The 27,868-nt window shown below is 37.5% G+C and overlaps 1 protein-coding gene and 1 non-coding gene across 4 annotated transcripts in view; one reads left to right on the forward strand and one right to left on the reverse strand.

Moving 5' to 3' along the window:
* PRIM2 (DNA primase subunit 2) overlaps positions 1 to 27,868 on the forward strand; it is a 342,271-nt gene that overhangs the window by 196,684 nt on the left and 117,719 nt on the right. For all 3 annotated transcript variants that reach the window (XM_045057690.1, XM_006931825.4, XM_045057691.1), the window contains 2 exons: positions 3,612 to 3,684; positions 9,252 to 9,437. In XM_045057690.1, the coding sequence (XP_044913625.1) occupies positions 3,612 to 3,684; positions 9,252 to 9,437 (259 nt within the window). The remainder of the gene's footprint in view (positions 1 to 3,611; positions 3,685 to 9,251; positions 9,438 to 27,868) is intronic.
* LOC111560742 lies at positions 26,990 to 27,096 on the reverse strand. The gene has a single exon (XR_002742716.1). It is a non-coding gene; the product is annotated as a U6 spliceosomal RNA (small nuclear RNA).

Consider the following 27,868-nt stretch of genomic DNA (forward strand, 5'->3'; position numbering starts at 1 on the left):
ATGGTGGCATTATTTGTTTCTTTTTCTTCTTTCATTGCCTTCCTTTTTCCATCGAGTGCCACCACTTTTCTTCAGCCTCTCACCTTTTCTGCCTGTAATATTTCAGTGTTCTTCCAACTGATTTCCTGTTGCCCAGGCACTGCCCTTTTTAGTTCTTTCTCCACATTGCTTTCTTTCTCAAGTATAAACATTTATGTGAATTCTTGCCTAAAATCTTTTCATAGTTTTTTATTGCCTACATAGCGTTGGGTGCAGCACTTCTTGTGATTTGCCTTTTTTGTACTGTATCTGAAAATTCCTGCCACCTCCGTTTCATCCATCCATTACTGGTTCAAACATGTATTAAATAGCCATATGTACCAACTCCCTAACCAAGATATAAGTTACCCCTTCTGATCATGAATGAGTAGAGGAGAAATCTCATTCCTAATTCTGGTGTTTAACATCTTCATTTGTGTCATTTTTCCTCCCATGGGTTTCATGCTTGCCCTTACGGGGTTGGCTGGTGGCCATCTTTCTGTCTATTGATAATATTTTTAGAAGTATGATGTCTCTATACAGTTTCCTTATATTCTGTCTGTAGTTATTTATACTCATTAGTCTTTACATTAATCATTGCTACCAGTCTCTTTTGTTTCCCCCTTGAAATTTAGCTCTTTTGCATAGCCCATTAAACTGTGGAGGAACAAGTATTTTATAGTGCCATTCAGGCAAGTGTGTGTCCTCTTAAATATCTTCTCTTTTTATTTAGTATACTGCAATAAACTGGGCTGAGAAAAACTTCTTTGTGGGATAGGATATCATTTGGTTCTGTATACTCAATAAGTAGTCATGTTTGTGCATCATTTTACCATTTATAGAGGACATTTGTATTTGTTAATCTTTTAAATCTAAATAGTCCTTTTTAATTTTTTTTCTTTTTCAACGTTTATTTATTTTTGGGACAGAGAGAGACAGAGCATGAACGGGGGAGGGGCAGAGAGAGAGGGAGACACAGAATCGGAAACAGGCTCCAGGCTCTGAGCCATCAGCCCAGAGCCTGATGCGGGGCTCGAACTCCCGGACCGCGAGATCGTGACCTGGCTGAAGTCGGATGCTTAACTGACTGCGCCACCCAGGCGCCCCTAAATAGTCCTTTTTAAAAAATGTTTATTTTGAGAGAGAGAGAGTGCAAGCAAGGGAGGGGCAGAGAGGGAGAGAGAATCCTAAGCAAGCTCTATGCTCAGCATGGAGCCCAACATAGGGCTCGATCTCACAATGATGAAATCATGACCTGAGCCGAAATCAAGAGTCAGACACTTAATCGATTACGCCACCCCGGAACCCTAAACAGTATTTGTAGACTGAAAAGCTGAAGCTTGTAAAGGTCAACAGTGTCCCAGTACCTCCTAGCAGGTTGATGGCTCCTCTGTAGGATCATGCTGCCTCCTTTCCCATCCTGTCTTTTTGTGCTTCGTGGTCAAGACTGCAGTTTCTTTGTGTACTAAAATACAGTTTACCGATTTTAATTAGCACTTTGAATATATCATTTCATTTCTCCAGTATTTCTGTTAGACAAGCCTGGCATTATTAATTCTGTTTACAAATGAGGATAGTGCAAATCAGGGCAGTTAAATGACTTGCCCCAATTTGCCAAACTAATGATTAAAAAACAAGAACATATCTCTAGATTCTAGCCTACTGCTATTTCCATTGCCTCATGCTGCCTCTTTGCTCTACTGTAATATAAGTTGGAAAGTGAAATAGGTTTTTATTTGGGGGATTTCACTGAAACAACTCTCCATTATACTGTATATTAAAATGTGAAATATTAAAATTAAATGAAGACTACTATTGGCTTAATTTAGCATGAGTTTTGTATGCCATGCTACTACTATGATAAACGGAATGGTTAGAATCCAATGATACATTTATTGTCCAAAATATGTTACCGAAAGGAGAAATAATACCACAGGCAAGAAAATGTGTTTTAGAGATTGGGATCATCCTGTACTACTCATTGGCATTCTGCTCCTCCTGCTCTCAGATTAATTCTGAGGCCATTCTTAGCCTGTGGAGGCAGAACTCTCGGGATGGGAAATCTACATTTGGAACAGTCTCCTAGGCAGTGGCTGCAGCATCCCAAGATATACTCTGGTTTTGCTTCATAATTCATACCCATTGTTTAATCAGCAGGTGGATTGATTGCAAGAATAATAGCCTTTCTACAGAGCATCTCGAGTGTGTGTGTTGTTTAGCAGCAAGAGTCTATACTGAGCAGGTATTAGGTAGAGAGTCCGGAATTCTTTAGGATTGTAGTGCTACTTTACTCCAGAATTTTTCTTTAGTTGTGGAATCTGCATAAACCTTGGTTTGACTGTGGGTTTCTGTGTAATCTCACAGCTGTTGTTTGTTGTGTCATTCCTGAATGTCTGCATCTGAATCAGTGTTGGAGTTGGGCATTGTGTCAAGAAGCTGAAAATTTACGAAGTTAGATGGCTTTAGATGATATATACCATGTTGTTTCTTAATTTGTAAATAATGCAACAGGAAAATGAGAATACAGCAATGAAGAGGATGGTGTGGTATAGTCAAGAAACAGGGAATTGAGAAATAAAAGGTTGAATTCCCACTGCACTGTAAACTTGCCTTCTGATCTTACAAGTCTCTAGCTCCTCTGGCCCCCCATTTGTTAAATGTAAAGTTAAAACACTCTCAGGGTTGTGAGGATGTAATTAGAGGATATTGGGGTCCCTGGGTGGCTCAGTCGGTTGAGCGTTGGACTCTTGATTTCTGCTCACATCATGATCTCACAAAATAAATAAAGTTAAAAAGAAAGTAAGATGAAGGCACCTGGGTGCCTCAGTTGGTTGAGGTCTGACTTTGGTTCAGGTCATGATCTTAGGGTTTGTGAGTTCAAGCCCCATATCGGGCTCTCTGCTGTGAGCTGAGAGCCTGCTTCAGATCCTCTGTCCTCCTCTCTCTGCCCCTCCCCTGCTTGTGCTCATTCAAAAATAAATAAAACATTAAAAAAAACCAAGGGTGTAATTAGAAGATATAGATAAAGACTCTTTGCACATGTGCAAAGTGCTGTTCAGATATTACTTGTTTTAATAAACAGTGGTTACCATATGTCAGGTCCTTAAAGAGAAGTTACTTCAGTTCAGACCTTCTATCAACCCTGCAAAGCAGGCATTACTATCTCCATTTGACAGATAAGGAACCTGGGGTATAGAGAGTCTGAGTAACTTGCTGGAGGACCCACACTAGTAAGTGATGGTTCCTTATTTAAGCTCCATTGTATCCCTTGCTCTGCTGCCCTGCTGTTAATAAGGGATCAATAGTAGAGACTTGAACTTTAACAATAAATTGCATTATGCTTCTAAGAAATGGAAATGACACTTTAGAAGTCAGAAGATCCAGATGGTCACTATATTTTTGTATTATTTTTGAGTAAGTTACTTAAATGTATTCTGTTAAATACCTTTAAAATACTTGGCTATGTTTCTGCCAACGTTTATATGTAAAATGTCTTATTGTGATTTTAATCTGTATCAGAATAAATTTCCTTTGAAATGATTAAAATATGTTGTAAAAATCCTATTTTAATATTTTCTTCTTTTTAATTTTAGTCATTCTTACACTGGTCAAGATTACAGTACACAGGGAAATGCTGGGAAGATTTCTTTGGATCAGATTGATTCGGTAAGCATCGCATCCTTCTAAACTTGAACCTTTGTCAATGAGGAAGCACAGATTTTCTTCAAAGATTATTCTGGGGAGAGGAGATGGGAGAGAATTTCATTTTATTGCTTGCCAACCATTTTTAAAGGAAGTCCCATGTGCTATACAGGTGAATTTTTGTAATCATAGGAAAATCAAACTTAATCAGGAAATTATTTGCATTCTGATGAACAGAATTTAATCAGTTTTTCCAAAGGGGTATTCTTTTAGGTGATGATAGCTAAATGGTATTTGTATATTTATATTTAAATACCTTATACCTAAAAGGGCGCCTGCTGGCTTAGTCAGTACATGTGACTCTTGATCTTGGAATCGTGAGTTCAAGCCCCATGTGGGGTGTAGAGATTACTTAAATATATAAACTTTAAAATAGGGGCATCTTGGGGCGCCTGGGTGGCGCAGTCGGTTAAGCGTCCGACTTCAGCCAGGTCACGATCTCGCGGTCCGTGAGTTTGAGCCCCGCATCGGGCTCTGGGCTGATGGCTCAGAGCCTGGAGCCTGTTTCCGATTCTGTGTCTCCCTCTCTCTCTGCCCCTCCCCCGTTCATGCTCTGTCTCTCTCTGTCCCAAAAATAAATAAACGTTGAAAAAAAAAAAAAATAAAATAAAATAAAATAAAATAGGGGCATCTTGGTGGCTCAGTCGGTTGAGCGCCTCTTGATTTCGGCTCAGGTCATGGTATCCTGGTTCGTGAATTAGAGCCTGTGTGAGACTCTGCACTGACAGTGCGGAACCTGCTCGGATTCTCGCTCTCTGCCCCTCCCCAGCTCTCAATCTCTAAGTAAATAAATAAATAAACAAACAAATAAACAAACGTTAAAAAAACAAGGATGTAATTAGAGGATATAGGTAAGGACTCTTTGCACATGCAAAGTGCTATTCAGACATTCAGATGTTACTTGTTTTAAATAGTGATTACTTCCCATATGTCAGATTTTGGAACAGAAGTTATTTTAGTTCAAATCTCCTATCAACCCTGAAAAGCAAGCATTATTATCTCCATTTGAAAGATCGGAAACCTGGGGGATAGAGAGTCTGAGTAACTTGCTAAAGCACACACTATCTCTCTCTCTCTCTCTCTTCTCTCTCTCTCAATAAAGAAATAAACAAACTGGGGCGCCTGGGTGGCGCAGCCAGTTAAGCGTCCGACTTCAGCTCAGGTCACCATCTCGCGGTCCGTGAGTTCGAGCCCCGCATCGGGCTCTGGGCTGATGGCTCAGAGCCTGGAGCCTGTTTCCGATTCTGTGTCTCCCTCTGTCTCTGCCCCTCCCCCGTTCATGCTCTGTCTCTCTCTGTCTCAAAAATAAATAAATGTTAAAAAAAGTTTCTAAAAAAAAAAAAGAAATAAACAAACTTAAAAAAGTTTAAAATACATTGAGTGAATGAATGCATGAGTAAATGAATGCCCCACCCACCCACCTACCTACACACCAACCTTATACATTGAGAAAAAGAGAAATGGAAAATGCTAAGTTTGCTAGGGCTGCTATAACAAAATACTACAGACTGATGATGCCTTAAACAACAGAAATTTATCTTCTCACAGTTCTGGAGGCTAAAATTCTGAGATGAAGGTGTTGGCAAATTTGAGGCCTCTTTCCATGACTTTTAGGTGGCCACTTTCTCCCTGTGTTCTCACGTGGTCTTTCCAGTGTGCTTGTGCATCCCTGGTGTCTCTTCCTCTTCTTAGGACACCAGTCACATTGGATCAGGGTCCCACACGCATGACTTCATTTATATTAATTCCCTCTTTAAAGACCCCAGCTCCAAATACAATCACATTCTGAGGTCTTGGTGGTTAGGACTTCAACATACGAATTTTGGTAGGTTACAGTTGATTTCATTAACACTAAGTATAGGCTCCCATGCTTGTGTTGCTACTAGATTAATGGACAGCTCATTTCAACTTCACTTTGTGGTTCTGTTGTAGAATGAAAGAGTAGTATGCTTTACTATAATTTATAGAGTTTTTCTTTTTAATGCATTGTAGAATTTCTGCTCTACCCCAAAAAGGGAAACTAAACCAGCCATAAATAATCTTTATTTAGACAGTTACCAAATTATTTACAATAAATTAAAAATACATTGACATTTTAATGCTTGGAAATAAGAATAAGGTGAGTAGGGAGAGACCAGGAGTTTTTAGAGACCAGAATGAATAGGTTGTCTTCCTGTTTGGAAAAATTATAATCAAGTACTTGCAGTTAATATGTCTAGAAATAACATAAGGATTGCTCACTTTGTACAGTTGAATTGAAATTTGTTCTCAAGGATGCCCCATCCTTTACTTTCCTCAAACAGTTATTATCTCTAACACTTCCTCTGTGCCATATGATTTGTGTTTATACTATGTGAATGGTTAGAAGTTAATTCTATTCCTGATTCAATCAAGATGTTCTGCTGTTCACAAGCAACTGTGAACTTCACTGGATACTGTGGGAAGACATAGAAATATAATCATTAATTTACTGAATATATATTGAACCCATCAATTATGTACCAGCCACTGTGCTGTGGATACAGAGGTGAATAAAACAGAAAATTCCTCTACCTTCATGGACCTTACATGAGGGAGGTAGACAACATGTAAATAATAAATAATCAATATAATGATAAATTATCTTAAGTGCCAAGATGATCATATCTGTGGGTCTATGCTTGAGACCCTGTGCTAAATTGATTAAGTGTATCTTTATCTGTACTTCTTCCTAACTATCTGTAATGCCTCGTCCTTATAACAGCATGTCATTATCACATCCCTTGATATTCTCAGTTTCTTCTTCAAATGTTTTCTTTAGATTTTTCTTCTCATTGAAATCTGGCTCTCTCAATGATGTTGTTTCTCCTGTGCCTCTTGGTCGGTTGGTCGGTCTGTCTCTCTCTCTCTCTCTCTCTCTCTCTCTCTCTCTCACACACACACACACACACACACACACACACACACACCTTAATTTGGTATGAGATGTATCTTCCTTGGTCCATTTTACCATTTCCAAACCATTTCTCTGCCTTCCTGCCTTCCATTAGCAGAGCTATAGCTCCTTTAAAGCCCTGTAATCCCATTACAGTTCTCCTTGTTGCCTGCGTCCCTGTCTCCTGCTCTTGTTCACGGGTGACCGTAGCATGCTGTCATGGTCTCTTGCACTAGCATTACTCTTGTTACTGTTCTTGGCCTCTGCAACATCCATGTTGATAATTCATCCATGCTCTGGTCTGCTCATTATTCCTTTGTCTGCTCATTATCCATAAGCATTTTTCTGTTCCATTGCTGCCAACCTAGACCGTATGTTTTCCATTTCCATTATTTGGATTACTTCCAGAGTATCTTCCTTGCTTCCGTATATGATCTGTTCACTACACAACAGCCAGAGTTCTCTTTGTTTATCACATCATGTCAGTCTTCTGAACCCTCTGTTGAGTTTCTATCACATCTAGACTAAAATCCAAACTTATAACTATGGCCTATAATGCCATGTGTACTCATGATTCCAATTTCATCTTCTCCATTCTGTCCCATTCACACGTTTAGCCACTTGGACCTTATTGCTATCTCTGGAGCACACCATGTTCATTCCTTCTCAAGATCTTTGCTTTTGTTTCCTTTACTTGAAGCAGTATTCCTGGATCTCATTTGACTGGAATCCTGCTTAAAATAGGATCATAGCTGCAATGCCAACTCCTCAGAGAGGCTTTACTGGCCACCTAAAGTATTCCTTTCCTATTCACACTTGATCCCATTAATCTGTTTTATTTTCAAGGCTTTTGGAATTAGATGTTACCTTTATGTCTGCATTCATTGTCTGTTCTCCCATTTGAATGTAAGTTCTTTGAGGACAGGGTATTTGACTTCTTTGTTCACTGCTAGTTCCCCAAGGCTGCACACAGAGTTGTGTTCAGTAGATATTTAGTGATTGAATGAGTAAACAGTGTTCAAGGAATTGTGCCAAAGGAAGCTGAAGTTGAACTGGGTCTTGACCAATGGCTTGGCTTTGGCTAGATGGCATGGGAAGTAGGAAGGGTTTTACCCCAGGCAGGGCCAGTGGAGTGACAAAAGTGAGAAGGAACATACAAAACATGACCATGTGGGGGCGCCTGGGTGGCACAGTCGGTTAAGCGTCCGACTTCAGCCAGGTCACGATCTCGCGGTCCGTGAGTTTGAGCCCCGCGTCGGGCGCTGGGCTGATGGCTCAGAGCCTGGAGCCTGTTTCCGATTCTGTGTCTCCCTCTCTCTCTGCTCCTCCCCCGTTCATGCTCTGTCTCTCTGTCCCAAAAATAAATAAACGTTGAAAAAAAAAAAAAAAACATGACCATGTGATCATGGAATAACCCAACTGAATGGAGCAAAGGATTCATATTGGTATGGTAACACACTGGGCTTTTTTACCCTAGTTCCATGGCACTTGATTTATGCCCTTGTTAGAGCACCCATTATATGACTGATTTATGTGAGTTTTAGTTGTATAATAGCGACTGTTTCTTTTTATTTTGTGTAAGTGATTTAAAGGGGAAAATTACATTGTATTCATCTTCTTGTTTCCCAAGCCACCTAATACCTATTTGTTCTGTTGCACATAATTGAAAAGTAGCTACTTACAGACATCGACAGAACCTTGAATGTTCATACTAAGGAGGTTAAATATTCATTGGTGTTTTTGGATTAGAAAAATGTTTAAGAAAAATAATTTGGTAATAGTATGAAGATACAAGAAGGAACACGTGAAAACAGTAGACCTGACAAGGGAGGATAGAGGCCTGGCTGGACTAGGTTGGGGATGGAAGAATTTCAAAGTTGTTAAGATGAGAGGATAAAGAAACTGGATGGTCCCTAGAGGGAGCAGCAAAGGCAAACAAAGTGATACCTGCTCCTGCTTTGGGAGAGTTGAACTTGCGAAAAAATATGTGAGGGCATGAGAATTGTCTTGGGAGAAGGATATTGAGGAAGTCAAAGAGAATGCAATTGAAACCATAAATGAAAAAGGTTTTGTTTTTGTTAAAGTTTATTTATTAATTTTGAGAGAGAGAAAGAGACAGAGCGCAGAAGAGGCAGAGACAGAGGAAGAGAGAGAGAATCCCAATCAGGCTCCTCACTGTCAGCACAGAGCCTGATAAGGGCTCAAACCTATGAACCCTGAGATCATGACCCGAGCTGAAACCAGGAGTCAGATGGGTAACTGACTGAGCTACCCAGGTGCCTCCGTATTATTTTCTTGCAACTGCATGTGAATCTATAATTACCTCAAAAGAAAAATTTAATTAAAAATGAAAAATAAATAAGTGAAATAAATTTTAATAATATATTTTATTCAATCCAGTATATCCAAAATTTTATCATCTCAACATGTAATCAATCAGTATAAAAATGTTAGGAAAACAGTTCATCTGTAACTGCATTAAAAATGCTTTCTTATAGTTTTTGTTTTTATTCTAATTAGACTAAATTTACAGTTTGCAAATTAGATTGAGTTTGCAACAGCTATTGTGAGGAACCTGGTAAACCTTCCACATAACAAAAAACTCTTTTTCTCATAGCTTTCTACCAAATCCTTCCCACCTTGCATGCGACAGTTACATAAAGCTTTGCGGGAAAATCACCATCTTCGTCATGGGGGCCGAATGCAGTATGGCCTCTTCCTGAAGGGCATTGGTTTAACACTGGAACAGGCATTGCAATTCTGGAAGCAGGAATTTATCAGAGGAAAGATGGATCCAGACAAGGTAATTTTGAAAACTTACAACAGTAGCTGAAATTTTAATTTGGTTTGAAAACTTAAGGTCTGTTGGTCTATTTTTTAAATATACCTCTGAAATATAGTTGAACATTCTAAAAGATAAATGTGTCTACAATTTCATTTTGGTAAAAAACTCCCATTTTAATCTAATAGATTCTAAACAAAAGATTGGGAAAGTTTAATTCAAAGGATGAGATTGAAACAGCATTGTAAGTGGTAAAGTCATGCTTAGGAGTCATTGTCTTTGAAGGTATACTGCCAATAGCCATTATAAGACTGAACTAGGAGATACTGAGAACAAAAACAATTTTAGATGTTTTTAAATTTTTTTCTGCAGATTCTTTCATTGAGCATTTTTAGTTAGACATTAATCACTAGAAACCTGAGGACTGCTTTTCAATCTATTCATAGTACTCAAATCCCCACTCCTATTCCTTATTTCTCTTCAGTAGTACTGGCTAATAACATTTTATTTTGGAAATACAGTTTTTTGTCCCTTGTGTGCCATGAATTAAGTTCTTTAATGCTTATTTGTTGGTTTGCTTTTTCTTAGAAAAGTAAATTATATAGAAAAAAGAATATTTACCAAGTAAATTTCATAATGACACTTTATTAGGTCTTCTGTTAGTTGGCTAGAGCTGCCATAATAAAATCCCACAGCCTGGATGCCTTAAACAACAAAAAATTATTTTTTCCCAGTTCTGGAAGCTGGAAGTCTAAGATCAAGGTGTTGGCAGATTTGGTTTCTCCTGAAGCCTCTTTCCTTGGCTTCCAGATAGCTCCCTTATTGCTCTGTCCTCAAGTGACCCTTTCTCTCTCTCGGTTCACTTCTCTGATATTTATTCCTCCTCTCATAAGGACATCAATCATATTGGGGTAGAGTCCCACCATTATGACCTTATTTAACTTTAATTAACTTCTTATTTTTATTTTTTTAAGTTTTTATTTAAATTCCAGCTAACATACAGTGTGATATTAATTTCAGGTATGCAATATAGTGATTCAGCACTTCCATACAGTACCTGGTGCTCATCACAAGTGCACTCCTTAATCCCCATCACCTGTTTAACCCATTCCCCTACCCACCTCCCCTATGGTAACCATCAGTTTGTTCTACATAGTTAAGAGTCTGCTTTTTTAGTTTGCCTGTGTCTCATAATTATCTTTTTAAATGCCATATTTCCAAATATAGTCACATTGGGAGTTAAGACTTCGACACATGAATCTTAGGAAGATACACCTCAGCTTATAACACATCTCTAGCTTTATCTTTTTTAAAAAGTTCAGATCATTTTATAGTATTACAGATTTGTTTTTAAAACTGGCTTTATTGTAAATTTTTCAAAGAATCTTAAACTTATCATTTAATAGTTTTCTTTAAACACAGTTTTGGATAATGTTTCTTAGACCTTTATTATATATTTTTTTATTTTAAAGGTAACATGTTTTGATTATAGGAAATGTGAAAAATACAGAAAAATTTACCTGCCGTTTCTCCATTCAGAAATACCTATTATCACCTTTAGCCTTTCTCTCTAGGGTGTAGATAACTAGCTAGAATATTGTGTTTTAAAAGTTGACATTTTTTTAACGTAATTACCACAGGTTGTTGAATGATTTTTGAAAATATCATTTGGATGAGTTGCATGACAGTTCATCCTTTGAACGTGTTAGAATTTGTTTAATCATTCCCCTATTACTGGGCATTTCGTTGTGTCTTTTTGACTCTGTCATAAATGTTATTGCAACCAATATCCTCAGCACATAAATCTTTGATTATAGCTCTTATTATGTCCTCTGTATATATTCACCAGGGAATAAATTTACCTGGTAAAAAAACTATACACAGCTTTAAAGTTTTGATGCATGTTACACAAAATGACTATTTAAAAGGTTTTAAATTAGACTCTCATCAAGCTTTATGAGAATCTTGCTCTGTCACTGGCATCATTATATATTATTACTTTAAAATATTTTTTGATCTTTTTATTAGGAATTTGATGTATTAAGTGGGCAAGGGTATTAGGGTTCTCCAGAGAAACAGAATCAAAAGAGAAACAGAGGGAGGGAGGGAAGGAGAAAAGATACTTATTATATTGAATGGCTTAGGCGATTTTGGATCCTGACAAGTCCCAAGATCTGCAGTTGGCATCCTGGAGACCCAGGAGAGCTGATAGTACAGTTCCAGTCGGAAGACTGGCAGGTTTGAGACCCAGGCAGAGCCAGTGTTTTAGTTTGAGTCTGAAGGCAGTAAAAACCCATGTCCTAGCTCAAAGCAGTCAGGCAGGAGGAAATTCTGTCTTACTCACTGGAGGGTCGGTCAGCTTTTTTGTTTTATTCAGGACTTCAGAGGATTGGAAGAGACCCACTGACACTGGGGAGGGCAGTCTGCTTTACTCAGTGTACCAGTTCAAAGGTTAATCTAATCCAGAAACACCCTCACAGACACATCCAGGATAATGTTTGACCAAATGTCTGGGCACCCTGTGGCCCAGTTAAATTGATACATAAAATTAACTGTCATAGTAGATAAGTGCTTATGAGCCTTGATTTTGAAAAGAGAGAGAAGTTGAGCTAGCATTTTAGCTTGGTTTGTGCTGTAAACTGAGAGGGGAAAGAAGAAAGGGAGAGAAAGGGAAACTTGCTGCAAGTGCTAGGCCTTTGTCTTATGCACCTGTTCACTGACCACCTTCTTTTATGTGTGTCTGAGATGGTCTATGTATCCATGTCGTCAATATTTAATTATTTTAAATCAGTGTTTTTGAAAAACAATTTTAAATGCCACTTTTATTTTGCAGTGTAAAAGTAGTTTCCTCAAAAATTATTGTAAAAGAAAATCAAATAATTTTTACCTTTCTAGATAATATATTGCAGTCTGTATTTTCATTTGCTTATTATTGATTACAGAAAATAAATTATTTTGACTGAAGATTTTAAGTTACACTTATAATTTACTGTGTCTGTCTAGTGTTCTGTTGTTAGTCTGTACCTGTAAATAAATGTTCATGCTTTTCTCAATTATATCTTCTCACATATTTTTGCAACGGAATGTCATTTAGTATCCCTGAGTTTATTAAAATATTCTCTTCAGTTTGATTACCTATTGTCACATAAAATTAAAAATATTCCTTTTAAGAAGTATAGAAAATTGATGGCTTAAAATACTGTTTACGGAGAATGATTTTGAACGAAGTATATTAGGCTTTTTTTTTTTTTTTTTTTTTTTTTTTTTTTTTTTTTTTGTAGTGCTCCAATTAAAGGACCTTGGTGTTAAAGCTAGGAATGATTTGGAACATTCAGTCACTTCTGTTGTATGTTGTGGTGATAGAGTCAGTTTCAACTGAAATTCTTCTATACTATTGCTTCCCAAAATACCACATATCTGATTTCTTTCTCTTTATGCATATGTCCTCATTGTACATTATTTGAGATACATTGCTTTGGACATCTGAGCAAAAATTATGGGGACTTAGCCATTGCTTCTGAGGCAACAGAGAAGTCATTCGTACCTCCAGCACTTTTGAATCACAGTGCTGTTACCACTGCTTCCTTCCCTCATTGCACTGCCTAGTTCTAAATATTGCTTCTCCCTGATTCCTTTCTAAAAATGAAGTTCTCTTAGTGAATTGACTGCCCAATCCGTATCTGTTTCTTTCTCTCATCTTCCCTTGCCTGTGTTTGTTGCAGACATATATTTAGTTGTTGTTTAATACTTTGAATACTTTTCAATCTAAAGTTATAGTTCATGTTGGAGGGGAATTTGCTGACTGTAAAATAACCTAAAGCTGCATGTATTAGTTTTTGTAACTGTCATCTAGAGTATAAATACTAAAGTAGCAAATGCCGAGATATCATTTATTAAGGTTTAGCAGTTTTTGTATTACAGTCTACAGTTTCTTGTTTTATCTTATGAACATTTTTAAATAGTACTGATGCAGTTGTGGAAGCAAGTTAAGGTTTTGATGCTCACTGTTATTTTTTATTGGGAATTCAGTGTATTAAGTCAGTGCTTCTATGTATGCAAAACGTAGCCATCTGTTTATAAAATGTTTATTCAGAGTTGTTAGTTTGGATTGGTTATTTCCTGTTTCTTTAAAAATTTTTTCAGACTAGCATACACTCTCCAGCAGATGGTGTTAGTAATGTAGAGGTACCACCTTATATAGCTACCAGTTACTTGCTACTGATTATACTCTTTAGTTTTGGGCACTTATCACTACTTTATATTTATTGTTTCTTAATTTATTATCTATATCCTACAGTTAGAAGAAAAACTATATAAAAGCAGGTATCTTGTCAGTCTTATTCACTGTTGCATGTCCAAGCACCTAGAACAGTGCCTGACTTAGAATAGGCACTCAATAAATGTTTATTGAATGAACTGAAGAATAAGTCTCCATACAAATAAATCCGTGGAAAACTAGAAAATTGCATGTTTTCTCCAAATTCCTTCATATAACTCAGGACACAGTACTTACACAATTGTTTGTTAATGTGCTTTTATTCCATTTATAGTGAACTTGAAGCTGAATTAAACCAAGAATTTTAATAGAACCTGAAATTTGCTATATAAGCTATTTATTTTATAAACTAGAAGAGATTTCTCATCATGGGCTTGCCAAAAGTGGTCCATGGTATAAAAAAGGTTAAGAACTTTTAAAGGTTATCATAGCAGAGGATAGGGCTTTTAGTTTATTGTCCTATACTTATTTATTTAGTAACTGCAGTTTTCATTTTTCTCCTGCTATATAGAATATCAGTATTGATCTGTCTTCATTGAACTTTGCACATACCATCTTTAGAACTGTTAACAAATTGTAATATCTTTGTTTGCATGTATGTCTTATGACTAGGTTTTGAGCTACTTGAATAGAGGGACTATGACTTTTCCACTTTTCGTCTCAAGGGCTTAGCACAAGACCTGGAAGCTGTTAGATGTTAGATGTTAGCTGTTGAGCCACAGTGCTGTTATCACTGCACTGTGAATACATGGTAGATTCTGCCTAAGCTTTAAAAAGTGGCTTTGTGTATGAGAAAATACTTTTTTTGTTTCTTTTTTAGGTAGCGGTATATTTCTAACAAGTTATGAAATATTAACAGTTATTTTAGTAGCTAACCAAATTTGTTGTCTTACATGTATTTTTCTAAATCAAAATTATAGGTTGGAAGAATATATAACTACAAAGGAAGTGGTAACCAGTTATCATCACTATTATTTAATGTCCAGAAATATAGTTTCAGTTACAGTTATATACAAAATATAGTAGCCAAATTCTGATTCTCATTAAAAGTACAAAGAAATATGCATATGTGTGTGTGTGTATACACAAACATACTTAATCCATTTACTTTGCATTGATTACTCAACAGGTTTTATTTCATCATGGGTAAGTGTTCTGGAGATACTGCAAAAAAAGACATAGCCCTTGTTTATGAGGACTTTATAGCCTCCTGGAAAAAACATAAGTGCAAATATACAAATTCAGTGCAAATATACAAAACCATGATAATTGCCATGGTTGAGATGGTCATAGGATTCTGTAGTAAAACATAGGAAGGGGCTGACAAGAAGGAGAATAGTAACTGAATGTGTCATGCAGTGGAGATGTCATATTTGCCAGGTCAAGTTGCAAGGGAATTCCATGTTGAGTGGATTGTGTTTCAAGAGAAACGTTAGATAAGAGAGTGTAGCCTCTGCTCTAGGTGGTAGAAATCTGAACTGTAAAAGTAGAATTGTGGCTAGAGATGAAGTCTGTAGATACAGGCTTTTATTTTAACATAATTACTAAAGATGGATGGATTAGTAGGCCAGTAAGAGGTGGTATTTATTGCTAGATAGGTAATTTCTGACTGGGGTTAGGTCATCTATGTATAGTCAGTTGATAACTGTAGTTTAGTTAGATATACATAATTTCATAAGCTTGAATATTTACTAAAATTGCATAATGAATCTGGGATGTTATGAAGGTTTGTTGACAAAGAGAAATAGTTTGAACGAAATTTCCACCTGCATTTCCACTTGGTTCAAATTAATTTGGCTTCTTTAAATAAGGATTTCTGATTATGGGCCAACATTAATTTTTTAAAAATGTTTTTGCTTTAGGATTTCCATTTGCTTGGTAATAAGGTGAGTTGAAAGATAGAAGTAACAAGAAAGCAATTACAAAACATGATTGGTGAAAGGAAAGTATTGCTAGAGGAAGTTATTAAAGTGGATCGTGTTAGTGTTTCTTGAACATCAGTCTTGAATTAGGATTTGAAAGAAGTGAATGACATGGATGAATACAGAGGTAGGGAAGGAAACTAATGTACACTGAACAGGAAATGAGGGAAAGGTAGTCAAAGCATTGTTCATGCTTCTATTATTTGTTTTAATTATTTGATAATTATTTCATTATTTACTGTTTATTCACTGAGGGCTTTTTTCTCTGGCCAGCTAATTTGGGAATTGTTGAGATTTGGGGATGTTGTCATTTTTAAATTGCTGTTTTCAGGCTTCTTTTTGGATTTTACCTTGTCAGTATATTTGAATACCATTTTTATTTGGGTGCATATTGTACTACAGGATAAGGGATTTTTGTATTAAAATATCAACCATTTCCAAGAGGAATATTCTGGTGTTATGAATGATCTTGCAGAGTAATTATTTTAGGGCATACCTGACTCCCAAAATATTAGTGTCATAAGGTAGGGTTTTTATTCTTGGACTTAATTGTATTGAGTATGAATATTTATGATATATTAAAAATTTAAAAATAAAGCCTTTTTTTTGAGTATAGTTGACACGTGATGTTACCTTAATTTCAGGTATACAACATAGCAATTCAGCAAACTTAAACTTATGCCATGCTCACCACAAGTATAGTTATAATCTATTATGATATTACTGGCTGTATTCCTTGTGCTCTACCTTTTGTTCCCATGATGTATTTCTTCCATAACTGGAAACCTGTATCTCCCACTCCCATTCACTCATTTTGCTCATTCCAACTCCCCTCTCTTCTGGCAAGCAGCAAATTGTTTTCTCTATTTATAGGTCTGAGTCTGCTTTTCATTTGTTTGTTTATTGGTTTTGATTTTAGATTACACACATAAGTTAAATCATGTGGTATTTGTCTCTGTTTTATTTCACTTAGCATAGTAACCTCTACGTCCATCCATGCTGTCACAAATGGCAGGATCTCATCCTTTATTATGGCTGAGTAATTTTCTATAATGTATGTATACGCACGCGTGCGCGCGCGCACACACACACACACACACACACACACACACACACACACACACACCACTTTATCTGTTCATCTATCGATGGACACTTGGGCTGCTTCCGTATCTTGGCTATTGTAAATAATATTGCAATAAACATAGGGATATATACATTAAAAAAAATTATTGTTGGCATTTCTTTGGATAAATACCCAGAAGTGAAGTAACTGGGTCATAGGGTAATTCTGTTTTTGATTTTTTTAGGAAACTCCATACTCTTTTCCACACTGGCTGTACCAGTTTACATTTCCACCAGCAGTGCACGAGGGATTATTTTTCTTCACATTTTTGTTAACATTTGTTATTTGTCATCATTTTGATACTAGCCATTCTTACAGGTGTGAGGTGATATCTCATTGTTTTTGATTTGTATCTTTCTGATGATTAGTGATGTTGAACATCTTCCCATGTGTCTGTTGGCCATCAGTATGTCATCTTTGGAAAAATGTTGATAAGGTTCTCTGCCCTATTTTTAATCGAATTACTTGTTTTGGGGATGTGGGGTTGTAGAAGTTCTTTCTATATTTTGGATATTAACCCCTTGTTGGATACATCATTTGCAATAGGTTCAATGGGTTGACTTTTTGTTTTGTTGATGGTTTCCTTTGCTGTGCAAAGCTTTTTATTTTAATGTAGTCCCAGTAGTTTATTTTTGCTTTTGTTTCCCTTGCCTTAGGAGATCTTCTAGAAAGATGTTGCCAAGGCCAATGTCAAATTCCTGCTTGTGTTCTCTTCTAGGATTTTTATGGTTTCAGGTTTCACATTTAAGGTCTTTACTCCTTTATGAATTTATTTTTGTGCACGGTGTAAGAAAGTGATCCAGTTTCATTCTTTTGCACGTAGATCTCCAGTTTTCCCCACACCATTTATTACAGAGACTATCTTTTCCCCATTGTATATTCTTGCCTCCTTTGTCATAGATTAATTGATCATATAAGTGTGGGTGTATTTCTGGGCTCTATTCTGTTCCACTCATCTATGTATCTGTTTTTGTGCCAGGACCATATTGTTTTGATTACTACAGCTTTGTAGTATATCTTAAAATCTGGGATTGTGATACCTCTAGCTTTGTTGTTTTTCTAAAGATTACTTTGGTGGTGCAGGGTCTTTTGTGGTTCCATACAAATATTAGGAAAATTTGTTCCACTCAACCGAATGGACCACACGGGTGCCCCTACTGAATTCATATATTACCTCCAGTGGTTCTTTGGTGGTGTGTTTAGGGTTTTCTATGTCTAGTATCATGTCATCTGCCAATAGTGGTAGTTTAATTTCTTCCTTACATATATGGATGCCTTTTATTTCTTTTTTCTTGTCTGTTTTCTGTGGGTACAACTTCCAGTACTTTGCTGAATAAGAGTGATGAGGGTAGACATCCTTGTCTTGTTTCTGATCCTAGAGGAAAAGCTTTTTTTCACCATTGAGTATGATGTTAGCTGTGGGTTTTTCACATATAGCCTTTATTATGTTGCGGTACCCCCTCTAAACTTATTTTGTTGAGAAAGTTTTTATCATGATTGGATATTGAATTTAGTCAAATGCATTTTCTGCATTTATTGAGTTGGTCATAGCATTTTTATTCTTCATTAATAAAATGTATCAACATTGATTTGTAAATGTTGAGACATTTTTGCATCACTGCAATAAATCCCACTTGATCATGGTGAATGATTGCTCTAATGTATTATTAAGTGCAGCTTGGTAATATTTTGAGGATATTTGCATCTGTGTTTGTCAGAGATATTAGCCTGTAGGTTTATTTTTTTTAATGGTATGTTTGGTTTTGGTATCAGGGTAATCCTGGCCTCCTAGACTGCATTTGAAAGCTTTCCTTCCTCTTCTATTTTTTTGGATTAGTTTGAGACTAGGTATTAACTCTAATTTAAATGTTTGATAGAATTCATCTGTGGATCCATCTAGTCCTGGACTTTTACTTATTTATTTTTTTTGTAGTTTTTTGAGTATTGATTAAGTTTAATTACTAGTAATTGGTCTGTTCATATTTTTTATTTCCTCCGGATTCACTTTTGGAAGAATGTATGTTTGTAGGAATTTTTCTACTTCTTCTAGGTTGTCCAGTTTCTTGGCATATAATTTTTTATAGTAGTCTCTTATAATCCTTTGTATGTCTGTGCTGTTGGTTACTTGGTTATTATTTCTCCTCTTTTGTTTCTGATTATTTGGGTCCTTTCTCTCTCTCTCTCTCTTTCCCTTTTTTGGTAAGACTAGGTCAAGGTTTATTAATTTTGTATTTCTTTTCAAAGAATCAGTTCTTGGTTTCATTGATCTTTTGTATGTTTTTTTTTTCCTTTTTTTAAGTCTCTGTGTCTTTAATTTGTGCTCATACCTTTATGATTTCCTTCTTTCTACCTTAGACTTTGTTCTTTTTTTAGATCCTTTAGGTGTAAGTTTAGATTGTTTGAGCTTTTTCTTATTTCTTGAGGTAGGCTTGTATAGTTATATGTTTTCCTCTTAGAACTGCTTTAGCTGCATCCCAAAGATTTTGGACCATTGTGATTTTACGTTCATCTGTCTCCATGTATTTTTTTATTTCTACTTTCATTTCTTTGTTAACCCCTTGGTTATTTAGTGTCATGTTTAGTTCCATGTATTTGTGTTTCTTCCAGTTTTTTTCTTGTGATTTCCATTGTCATGTTGTGGTTGTGGTTGGAAAAGATGCATGTTATGCTTTCAGTCTTAGATTTATTGAGATTTGTATGTGGCCTAACATATCTTGGAGAATGTTCCATGTGCCCTTGAAAAGAATGTGTATTCTGTTGTTTTTGGATCTGTATATGTTATATCCATCTGGTCTAATATGTCATTCAAAGACAATATTTCCGTATTGATTTTCTGCCTGAAAGATTTACACAGTGATATAAATGAGGTTTTAAAGTTCCTTACTATTATTGCATTACTGTCAATTACTCCCTTTATTTCTGTTAATATTTGTTTTGTATATTTAGGTGCCTAATGTTGAGTGCATAGATATGTACAATTGTTATGTCCTCTTGTTGGATTGATCCCTTTATCATTATGTAATGCCCCTGCTTATATCCTGTTACAGTCTTTGTTTTAATACCTATTTTGTCTGATGTAAGTAATGCTACCCTGGTTTTATTTTCTCTTTCATTTTCATGAACTGTTTCTCTCAATCCCATCGCTTTCAGTCTGTATGTGTCTTTAGCTCTGAAGTGAATCTCTTGTAGGTACATTATAGATGGGTCTTGTGGGGTTTTGTGTTTTGTTTTTTAATCCCGCCACCTGTATCTTTTGATTGGAGTGTTCAATCCATTTACATTTAAAGTAATTATTGATAGGTGTGTATTTATAGTCATTTTGTTCTTTTTTTCTAGTTGTTTTTGTAGTTCTTCTCTTTTCTTTTTTCTTCTCTTGTTCCCTTTCATTGTGGTTGCTGACCACAAGCTACATTTGGCTTTCTCTTTATTTATTAATGTTTATTTCTTATTGTGAGAGGGAGAAAACACACAAGTGGGGGAGGGACAGAGAGCTGGAGATGGAGCATCTTATGCAGACTCTACGCTGAGAGCAGAGATCCCAGTGCTGGACTCAGTCTCATGAACCACGAGATCATGACCAGAGCCGAAGTCAGATGCTTACCTGACTGAGCCACCTGGGCGCCCCATGGCTTTCTCTTTATTTTTTGTGTATCTGTTGTAGGTTTGGGTTTTGTGGTTACCATGAAGTTCTGTATAACATCCTAAGTATATAGCAGTCTATATTAAGTTGATGGTCACTTAAGTTTGAACACATTCAAAAAAAATTTTTTTTAACTCCCTTTTCTTTTCTTTTCTTTTTTTTTAATGAAGTTTATTGTCAAATTGGTTTTCATACAACACCCAGTGCTCATCCCACAAGGTGCCCTCCTCAATACCCATCACCCACCCTCCCCCCCTCCCACTCCTCATCAACCCTCACTTTGTTCTCAGTTTTTAAGTCTCTTATGCTTTGGCTCTCTTCCACTCTAACCTCTTTTTTTTTTTTTTTCCTTCCCCTCCCCCATGGGTTTCTGTTAAGTTTCTCAGGATCCACATAAGAGTGGAACCATATGGTATCTGTCTTTCTCTGCATGGCTTATTTCACTTAGCATAACACTCTCCAGTTCCATCCATGTTGCTATAAAAGGCCATATTTCATTCTTTCTCATTGCCACGTAGTACTGCATTGTGTATATAGACCACAATTTTTTTTATCCATTCATCAGTTGATGGACATTTAGGCTCTTTCCATAATTTGGCTATTGTTAGGAGTGCTCCTATAAACATTGGGGTACAAGTGCCCCTATGCATCAGTACTTCTTTATCCCTTGGGTAAATTCCTAGCAGTGCTATTGCTGGGTCATAGGGTAGGTCTATTTTTAATTTTCTTAGGAACCTCCACACTGTTTTCCAGAGTGGCTGCACCAGTTTGCATTCCCACCAACAGTGCAAGAGGGTTCCCGTTTCTCCACATCCTCTCCAGCATCTATAGTCTCCTGATTTGTTCATTTTGGCCACTCTGACTGGCGTGAGGTGATATCTGAGTGTGGTTTTGATTTGTATTTCCCCAGTGAGGAGTGACGTTGAGCATCTTTTCATGTGCCTGTTGGCCATTCGGATGTCTTCTTTAGAGAAGTGTCTATTCATGTTTTCTGCCCATTTCTTCACTGGGTTATTTGTTTTTCGGGTTTGGAGTTTGGTGAGCTCTTTATAGATTTTGGATACTAGCCCTTTGTCCAATATGTCGTTTGCAAATATCTTTTCCCATTTCATTGGTTGCCTTTTAGTTTTGTTGGTTGTCTCCTTTGCTGTGCAGAAGCTTTTTATCTTCATAAGGTCCCAGTAGTTCATTTTTGCTTTTAATTCCCTTGGTTTCCTGTCTCACATTCAGGTCCTTTATCCATTTAGAGTTTATTTTTGTGAATGGCATGAGAAAGTGGTCTAGTTTCATTCTTCTGCATGTTGCTGTCCATTTCTCCCAGCACCATTTGTTAAAGAGACTGTCTTTTTTCCATCGGATATTCTTTCCTGCTTTGTCAAACATTAGTTGGCCATACGTTTGTGGGTCTGGTTCTGGGGTTTCTATTCTATTCCATTGGTCTATGTGTCTGTTTTTGTGCCAGTACCATGCTGTCTTGATGATTACAGCTTTGCAGTAGAGGCTAAAGTCTGGGATTGTGATGCCTCCTGCTTTGGTCTTCTTCTTCAAAATTCCTTTGGCTAATCGGGGCCTTTTGTGGTTCCATATGAATTTTAGGATTGCTTGTTCTAGTTTCAAGAAGAATGCTGGTGCAATTTTGATTGGGATTGCATTGAATGTGTAGATAGCTTAGGGTAGTATTGACATTTTGACAATATTTATTCTTCCAATCTGTGAGGACGGAATGTATTTCCATTTCTTTATATCTTCTTCAATTTCCTTCATAAGCTTTCTATAGTTTTCAGCATACAGATCTTTTATATCTTTGGTTAGATTTATTCCTAGGTATTTTATGCTTCTTGGTGCAGTTGTGAATGGGATCAGTTTCTTTATTTGTCTTTCTGTTGCTTCATTATTAGTGTATAAGAATGCAACTGATTTCTGTACATTGATTTTGTATCCTGCAACTTTGTGAAATTCATGTATCAGTTCTAGCAGTCTTTGGGTGGAGTCTATCGGGTTCTCCATGTATAATATCATGTCATCTGCAAAAAGTGAAAGCTTGACTTCATCTTTGCCAATTTTGATGCCTTTGATTTCCTTTTTTTGTCTGATTGCTGATGCTAGCACTTCCAATACTATGTTAAACAACAGCGGTGAGAGTGGACATCCCTGTCGTGTTCCTGATCTCCGGGGGAAAGCTCTCAGTTTTTCCCCATTGAGGATGATGTTAGCTGTGGGCTTTTCATAAATGGCTTTTATGATGTTTAAGTATGTTCCTTCTATCCCGACTTTCTCGAGGGGTTTTATTAAGAAAGGGTGCTGAATTTTGTCAAAGGCCTTTTCTGCATCAATTGACAGGATCATATGGTTCTTATCTTTTCTTTTATTAATGTGATGTATCACGTTGATTGATTTGCGAATGTTGAAGCAGCCCTGCAGCTCAGGAATGAATCCCACTTGATCATGGTGAATAATTCTTTTTATATGCCGTTGAATTCCATTTGCTAGTATCTTATTGAGAATTTTTGCATCCATATTCATGAGGGATATTGGCCTGTAGTTCTCTTTTTATACTGGGTCTCTGTCTGGTTTAGGAATCAAAGTAATACTGGCTTCATAGAATGAGTCTGGAAGTTTTCCTTCCCTTTCTATTTTTTGGAATATCTTGAGAAGGATAGGTATATCTCTGCTTTAAACATCTGGTAGAATTCCCCTGGGAAGCCATCTGGTGGACTCTTATTTGTTGGGAGATTTTTGATGACTGATTCAATTTCTTCACTGGTTATGGGTCTGTTCAAGCTTTCTATTTCCTCCTGATTGAGTTTTGGAAGCGTGTGGGTGTTTAGGATTTTGTCCATTTCTTCCAGGTTGTCCAGTTTGTTGTTGGCATATAATTTTTCATAGTATTCCCTGATAATTGCTTGTATCTCTGAGGGATTGGTTGTAATAATTCCATTTTCATTCATGATTTTATCTGTTTGGGTCATCTCCCTTTTCTTTTTAGAAGCCTGGCTAGAGGTTAATCAGTTTTGTTTATTTTTTCAAAAAACCAACTCTTGGTTTTGTTGATCTGCTCTACAGTTTTTTAAGATTCTATATTATTTCTGCTCTGATCTTTATTATTTCTCTTCTTCTGCTGGGTTTAGGCTGTCTTTGCTGTTCTGCCTCTATTTCCTTTAGGCGTGCTGTTAGATTTTGCATTGGGGATTTTTCTTGTTTCTTGAGATAGCCTGGATTGCAATGTATTTTCCTCTCAGGACTGCCTTCGCTGCATCCCAAAGCGTTTGGATTGTTGTATTTTCATTTTCGTTTGTTTCCATATATTTTTTAATTTGTTCTCTAATTGCCTAGTTGACCCACTCATTCTTTAGTAGGGTGTTCTTTAACCTCCATGCTTTTGGAGGTTTTCCAGACTTTTTCCTGTGGTTGATTTTAAGCTTCATAGCATTGTGGTCTGAAAGTATGCATGGTATAATTTCAATTCTTGTATACTTATGAAGGGCTGTTTTATGACCCAGTATATGATCTATCTTGGAGAATGTTCCATGTGCACTCAAGAAGAAAGTATTCTGTTGCTTTGGGATGCAGAGTTCTAAATATATCTGTTAAGTCCATCTGATCCAATGTATCATTCAGGGTCCTTGTTTCTTTATTGATCGTGTGTCTAGATGATCTATCCATTGTTGTAAGTGGGGTGTTAAAGTCCCCTGCAGTTACCACATTCTTATCAATAAGGTTGCTTATGTGTGTGAGTAATTGTTTTATATATTTGGGGGCTCCTGTATTCAGCGCATAGACATTTATAATTGTTAGCTCTTCCTGACGGATAGACCCTGTGATTATTATATAATGCCCTTCTTGATCTCTTGTTACAGCCTTTAATTTAAAGTCTAGTTTGTCTGATATAAGTATGGCTACTCCAGCTTTCTTTTGACTTCCAGTGGCATGATAAATAGTTCTCCATCCCCTCACTCTCCATCTGAAGGTGTCCTCAGGTCTAAAATGAGTCTCTTGTAGACAGCAAATAGATGGGTCTTGTTTTTTTTATCCATTCTGATACCCTATGTCTTTTGGTTGGTGCATTTAGTCCATTTACGTTCAGTGTTATTATAGAAAGATTCGGGTTTAGAGTCATTGTGATGTCCATAGGTTTCATGCTTGTAGTGAGGTCTCTGGTACTTTGTCTCACAGGATCCCCCTTAGGATCTCTTCTAGAGCTGGTTTAGTGGTGACGAATTCCTTCAGTTTTTGTTTGTTTGGGAAGACCTTTATCTGTCCTTCTCTTCTAAATGACAGACTTGCTGGATAAAGGATTCTCGGCTGCATATTTTTTCTGTTCATCACATTGAAGATCTCCTGCCATTCCTTTCTGGCCTGCCAAGTTTCAGTAGAGAGATCGGTCACGAGTCTTATAGGTCTCCCTTTATATGTTACAGCACATTTATCTCTAGCTGCTTTCAGAATTTTCTCTTTATCCTTGTATTTTGCCAGTTTCACTATGATATGTCGTGCAGAAGATTGATTCAAGTTACGTCTGAAGGGAGTTCTCAGTGCCTCTTGGATTTCAATGCCTATTTCCTTCCCCAGTTCAGGGAAGTTCTCAGGTATTATTTCTTCAAGTACCCCTTCAGCACCTTTCCCTCTCTCTTCCTCCTCTGGAATCCCAATTATGCGTAGATTATTTCTCTTTAGTGCATCACTTAGTTCTCTAATTTTCCCCTCATACTCCTGGATATTTTTTACCTCTCTTTTTCTCAGCTTCTTCTTTTTCCATAATTTTATCTTCTAGTTCACGTATTCTCTCCTCTGCCTCTTCAATCCGAGCCATAGTTGTCTCTATTTTTTTTTTGCAGCTCATTGATAGTATTTTTTAGCTCCTCCTGGCTGTTCCTTAGTCCCTTGATCTCTGTAGCAAGGGATTCTCTGCTGTCCTTTATACTGTTTTCAAGCCCAGAGATTAATTTTATGACTATTATTCTAAATTCACTTTCTGTTATATTGTTTAAATCATTTTTGCTCAGTTCGTTAGCTGTTGTTATTTCCTGGACGTTTTTCTGAGGGGAATTCTTCCGTTTCGTCATTTTGGATAGTCCCTGGAGTGGTACGGAACTGCGGGGCACTTCCCCTGTGCTGTCTTGAATAACCTGCGTTGGTGGGCGGGGCCGCAGTCAGACCTGATGTCTGCCCCCAGCCCACCGCTGGGGCCACAGTCAGACTGGTGTGTGCCTTCTCTTCCCCTCTCCTAGGGGTGGGATTCAATGTGGGGTGGCGTGGCCCGTCTGGGCTACTTGCACACTGCCAGGCTTGTGGTGCTGGGGATCTGGCATATTAGCTGGGGTGGATCGGCGAGGTGCACAGGGGTGGGAGGGGCAGACTCAGCTCGCTTTGCCTTCAGTGGTCCTTTCCAGGAGTGGGCCTGTGGCACTGGGAGGGAGGCAGACCTGTCGGAAGGATGCATCCACAGAAGCACAGCGTCGGGTGTTTGTGCGGTGCAAGCAAGTTCCCTGGCAGGAACTGGTTCCTTTTGGGATTTTGGCTGGGGGGTGGGTGAGGGAGATGGCGGTGGTGAGCGCCTTTGTTCCTGCCATGCTGAGCTCTGTCATCTGGGGCTCAACAACTCTCCCTCCCGTTGTCCTCCAACCCTCCCGTTTTCTGAGCAGACCTGTTAGCTTATAACCTTCCAGATGTCAAGTCCTGCTTGCTCTCGGAACACACTCCGTCAGGCCCCTCGGCTTTTGCAAGCCAGACTCGGGGGCTCTGCTTGGCCGGTGGGCTGCCCCTCCGCCTCCTCCCGCCAGTCCGTGGAGCGCGCACCACCTCGCCGCCCTTCCTACCCTCTTCTCTGGGCCTCTCATCTGCACTTGGCTCCGGAGACTCCGTTCTGCTAGTCTTCTGGGGTATTTAGGCAGGTGTAGGTGGAATCTAAGTGATCAGCAGGACGCGCGGTGAGCCCAGCGTCCTCCTACGCCACCATCTTCAAACTCCCTTTTCTACCATATATATATATATAGAGAGAGAGAATCATATTTTACATATTTTTATTCACGTATTTTCTATTTATTCATATGTCTAATTATGGCCTCTTCTAAAGTGGTCTCTATAACATTTCTTTTCTGTTTTTTTTTTTTTTTTTATTAGAGCAACCTTACATTTAGGACATTTTATTTTATTTTTTTTAATATGAAATTTATTGTCAAATTGGTTTCTTTTTTTTTTAATTTTTTTTTCAACGTTTATTTATTTTTGGGGGGACAGAGAGAGACAGAGCATGAACGGGGGAGGGGCAGAGAGAGAGGGAGACACAGAATCGGAAACAGGCTCCAGGCTCTGAGCCATCAGCCCAGAGCCTGACGTGGGGCTTGAACTCACTGACCGCGAGATCGTGACCTGGCTGAAGTCGGACGCTTAACCGACTGCGCCACCCAGGCGCCCCGTCAAATTGGTTTCCATACAACACCCAGTGCTCATCCCAACAGGTGCCCTTCTCAGTGCCCATCACCCACTTGCCCTTCCTTTCCACCCCTATCAACCGTAGTTTATTCTCAGTTTTTTAGAGTCTCTTAAGGTTTGCCTCCCTCCATCTCTAACTTTTTTTTCCCTTCCCCTCCCCCATGGTCTTCTGTTAAAAAAAATATGGAACACTTCACAAATTTGCGTGTCATCCTTGCATAGGGGCCATGCTAATCTTCTCTGTATCATTCCAATTTTAGTATATGTGTTGCCAAAGCGAGCACTCTATAACTTTTCTTTTAAGGCCAGTTTGGTGGTCATAAACTCCTTTAACTTTCATTTGGGAAACTTTTTTTTTAACTATTTGTTTTTCATTGGTAACTGATAATCTTGCTGGATAGAGTATTCTTGATCACAGGTTTTTTTTATTTTTAGCACTTTGAATAGTACATCATGCCATTCCTTTCTGGCCTGCAAAATTTCTGCTGAAAAATCAGCTGATTGCTTTATGTGATTTCTCTTGTATGTAACTTATTGTTTCTCTCGCTGCTTTTAAAATTCTCTCTTTAACCTTTAATATTTTAATTATTATATTTCATGGCATGGGCCTCCATGTGTTCAACTTGTTTGAAACTCTCTGTGGTTCTTGAACCTGGAGGTCTATTTTTTCTTATAGATTAGGGATGTTTTCAGCTATTATTTTTTCATATACGTTTTCTGCCCCTTCTCTGTCTTCTCCATTGGGGCCCTCTATAATGTGAATGAGCACTTAATTTTGTCCAAGATATCCCTTAACCTATCCTCATTTTATAAAACTCTTTTTTCTTTTTGCTTTTCAGCCTTGGTACTTTCCATTATCTTGTCTTTCAGATAACAGATCTATTCTTCTACATCCAGTAATCTACTCTGGCCTCCCTCTAGTATATTTTTTTGTTTCAGTTATTGTATTCTTCAAATCTGATTGGTTCTTTCTTATATTTTCTCTCTTATTGTTGAAGGTCTTACTGAGTTATTCCATACTCCTCTCCATTCCAGTGAATATCATTATGATCATTA

The sequence above is a fragment of the Felis catus genome, chromosome B2, assembly GCF_018350175.1.
Source record: "Felis catus isolate Fca126 chromosome B2, F.catus_Fca126_mat1.0, whole genome shotgun sequence".
Classification (NCBI taxonomy): domain Eukaryota; kingdom Metazoa; phylum Chordata; class Mammalia; order Carnivora; family Felidae; genus Felis; species Felis catus.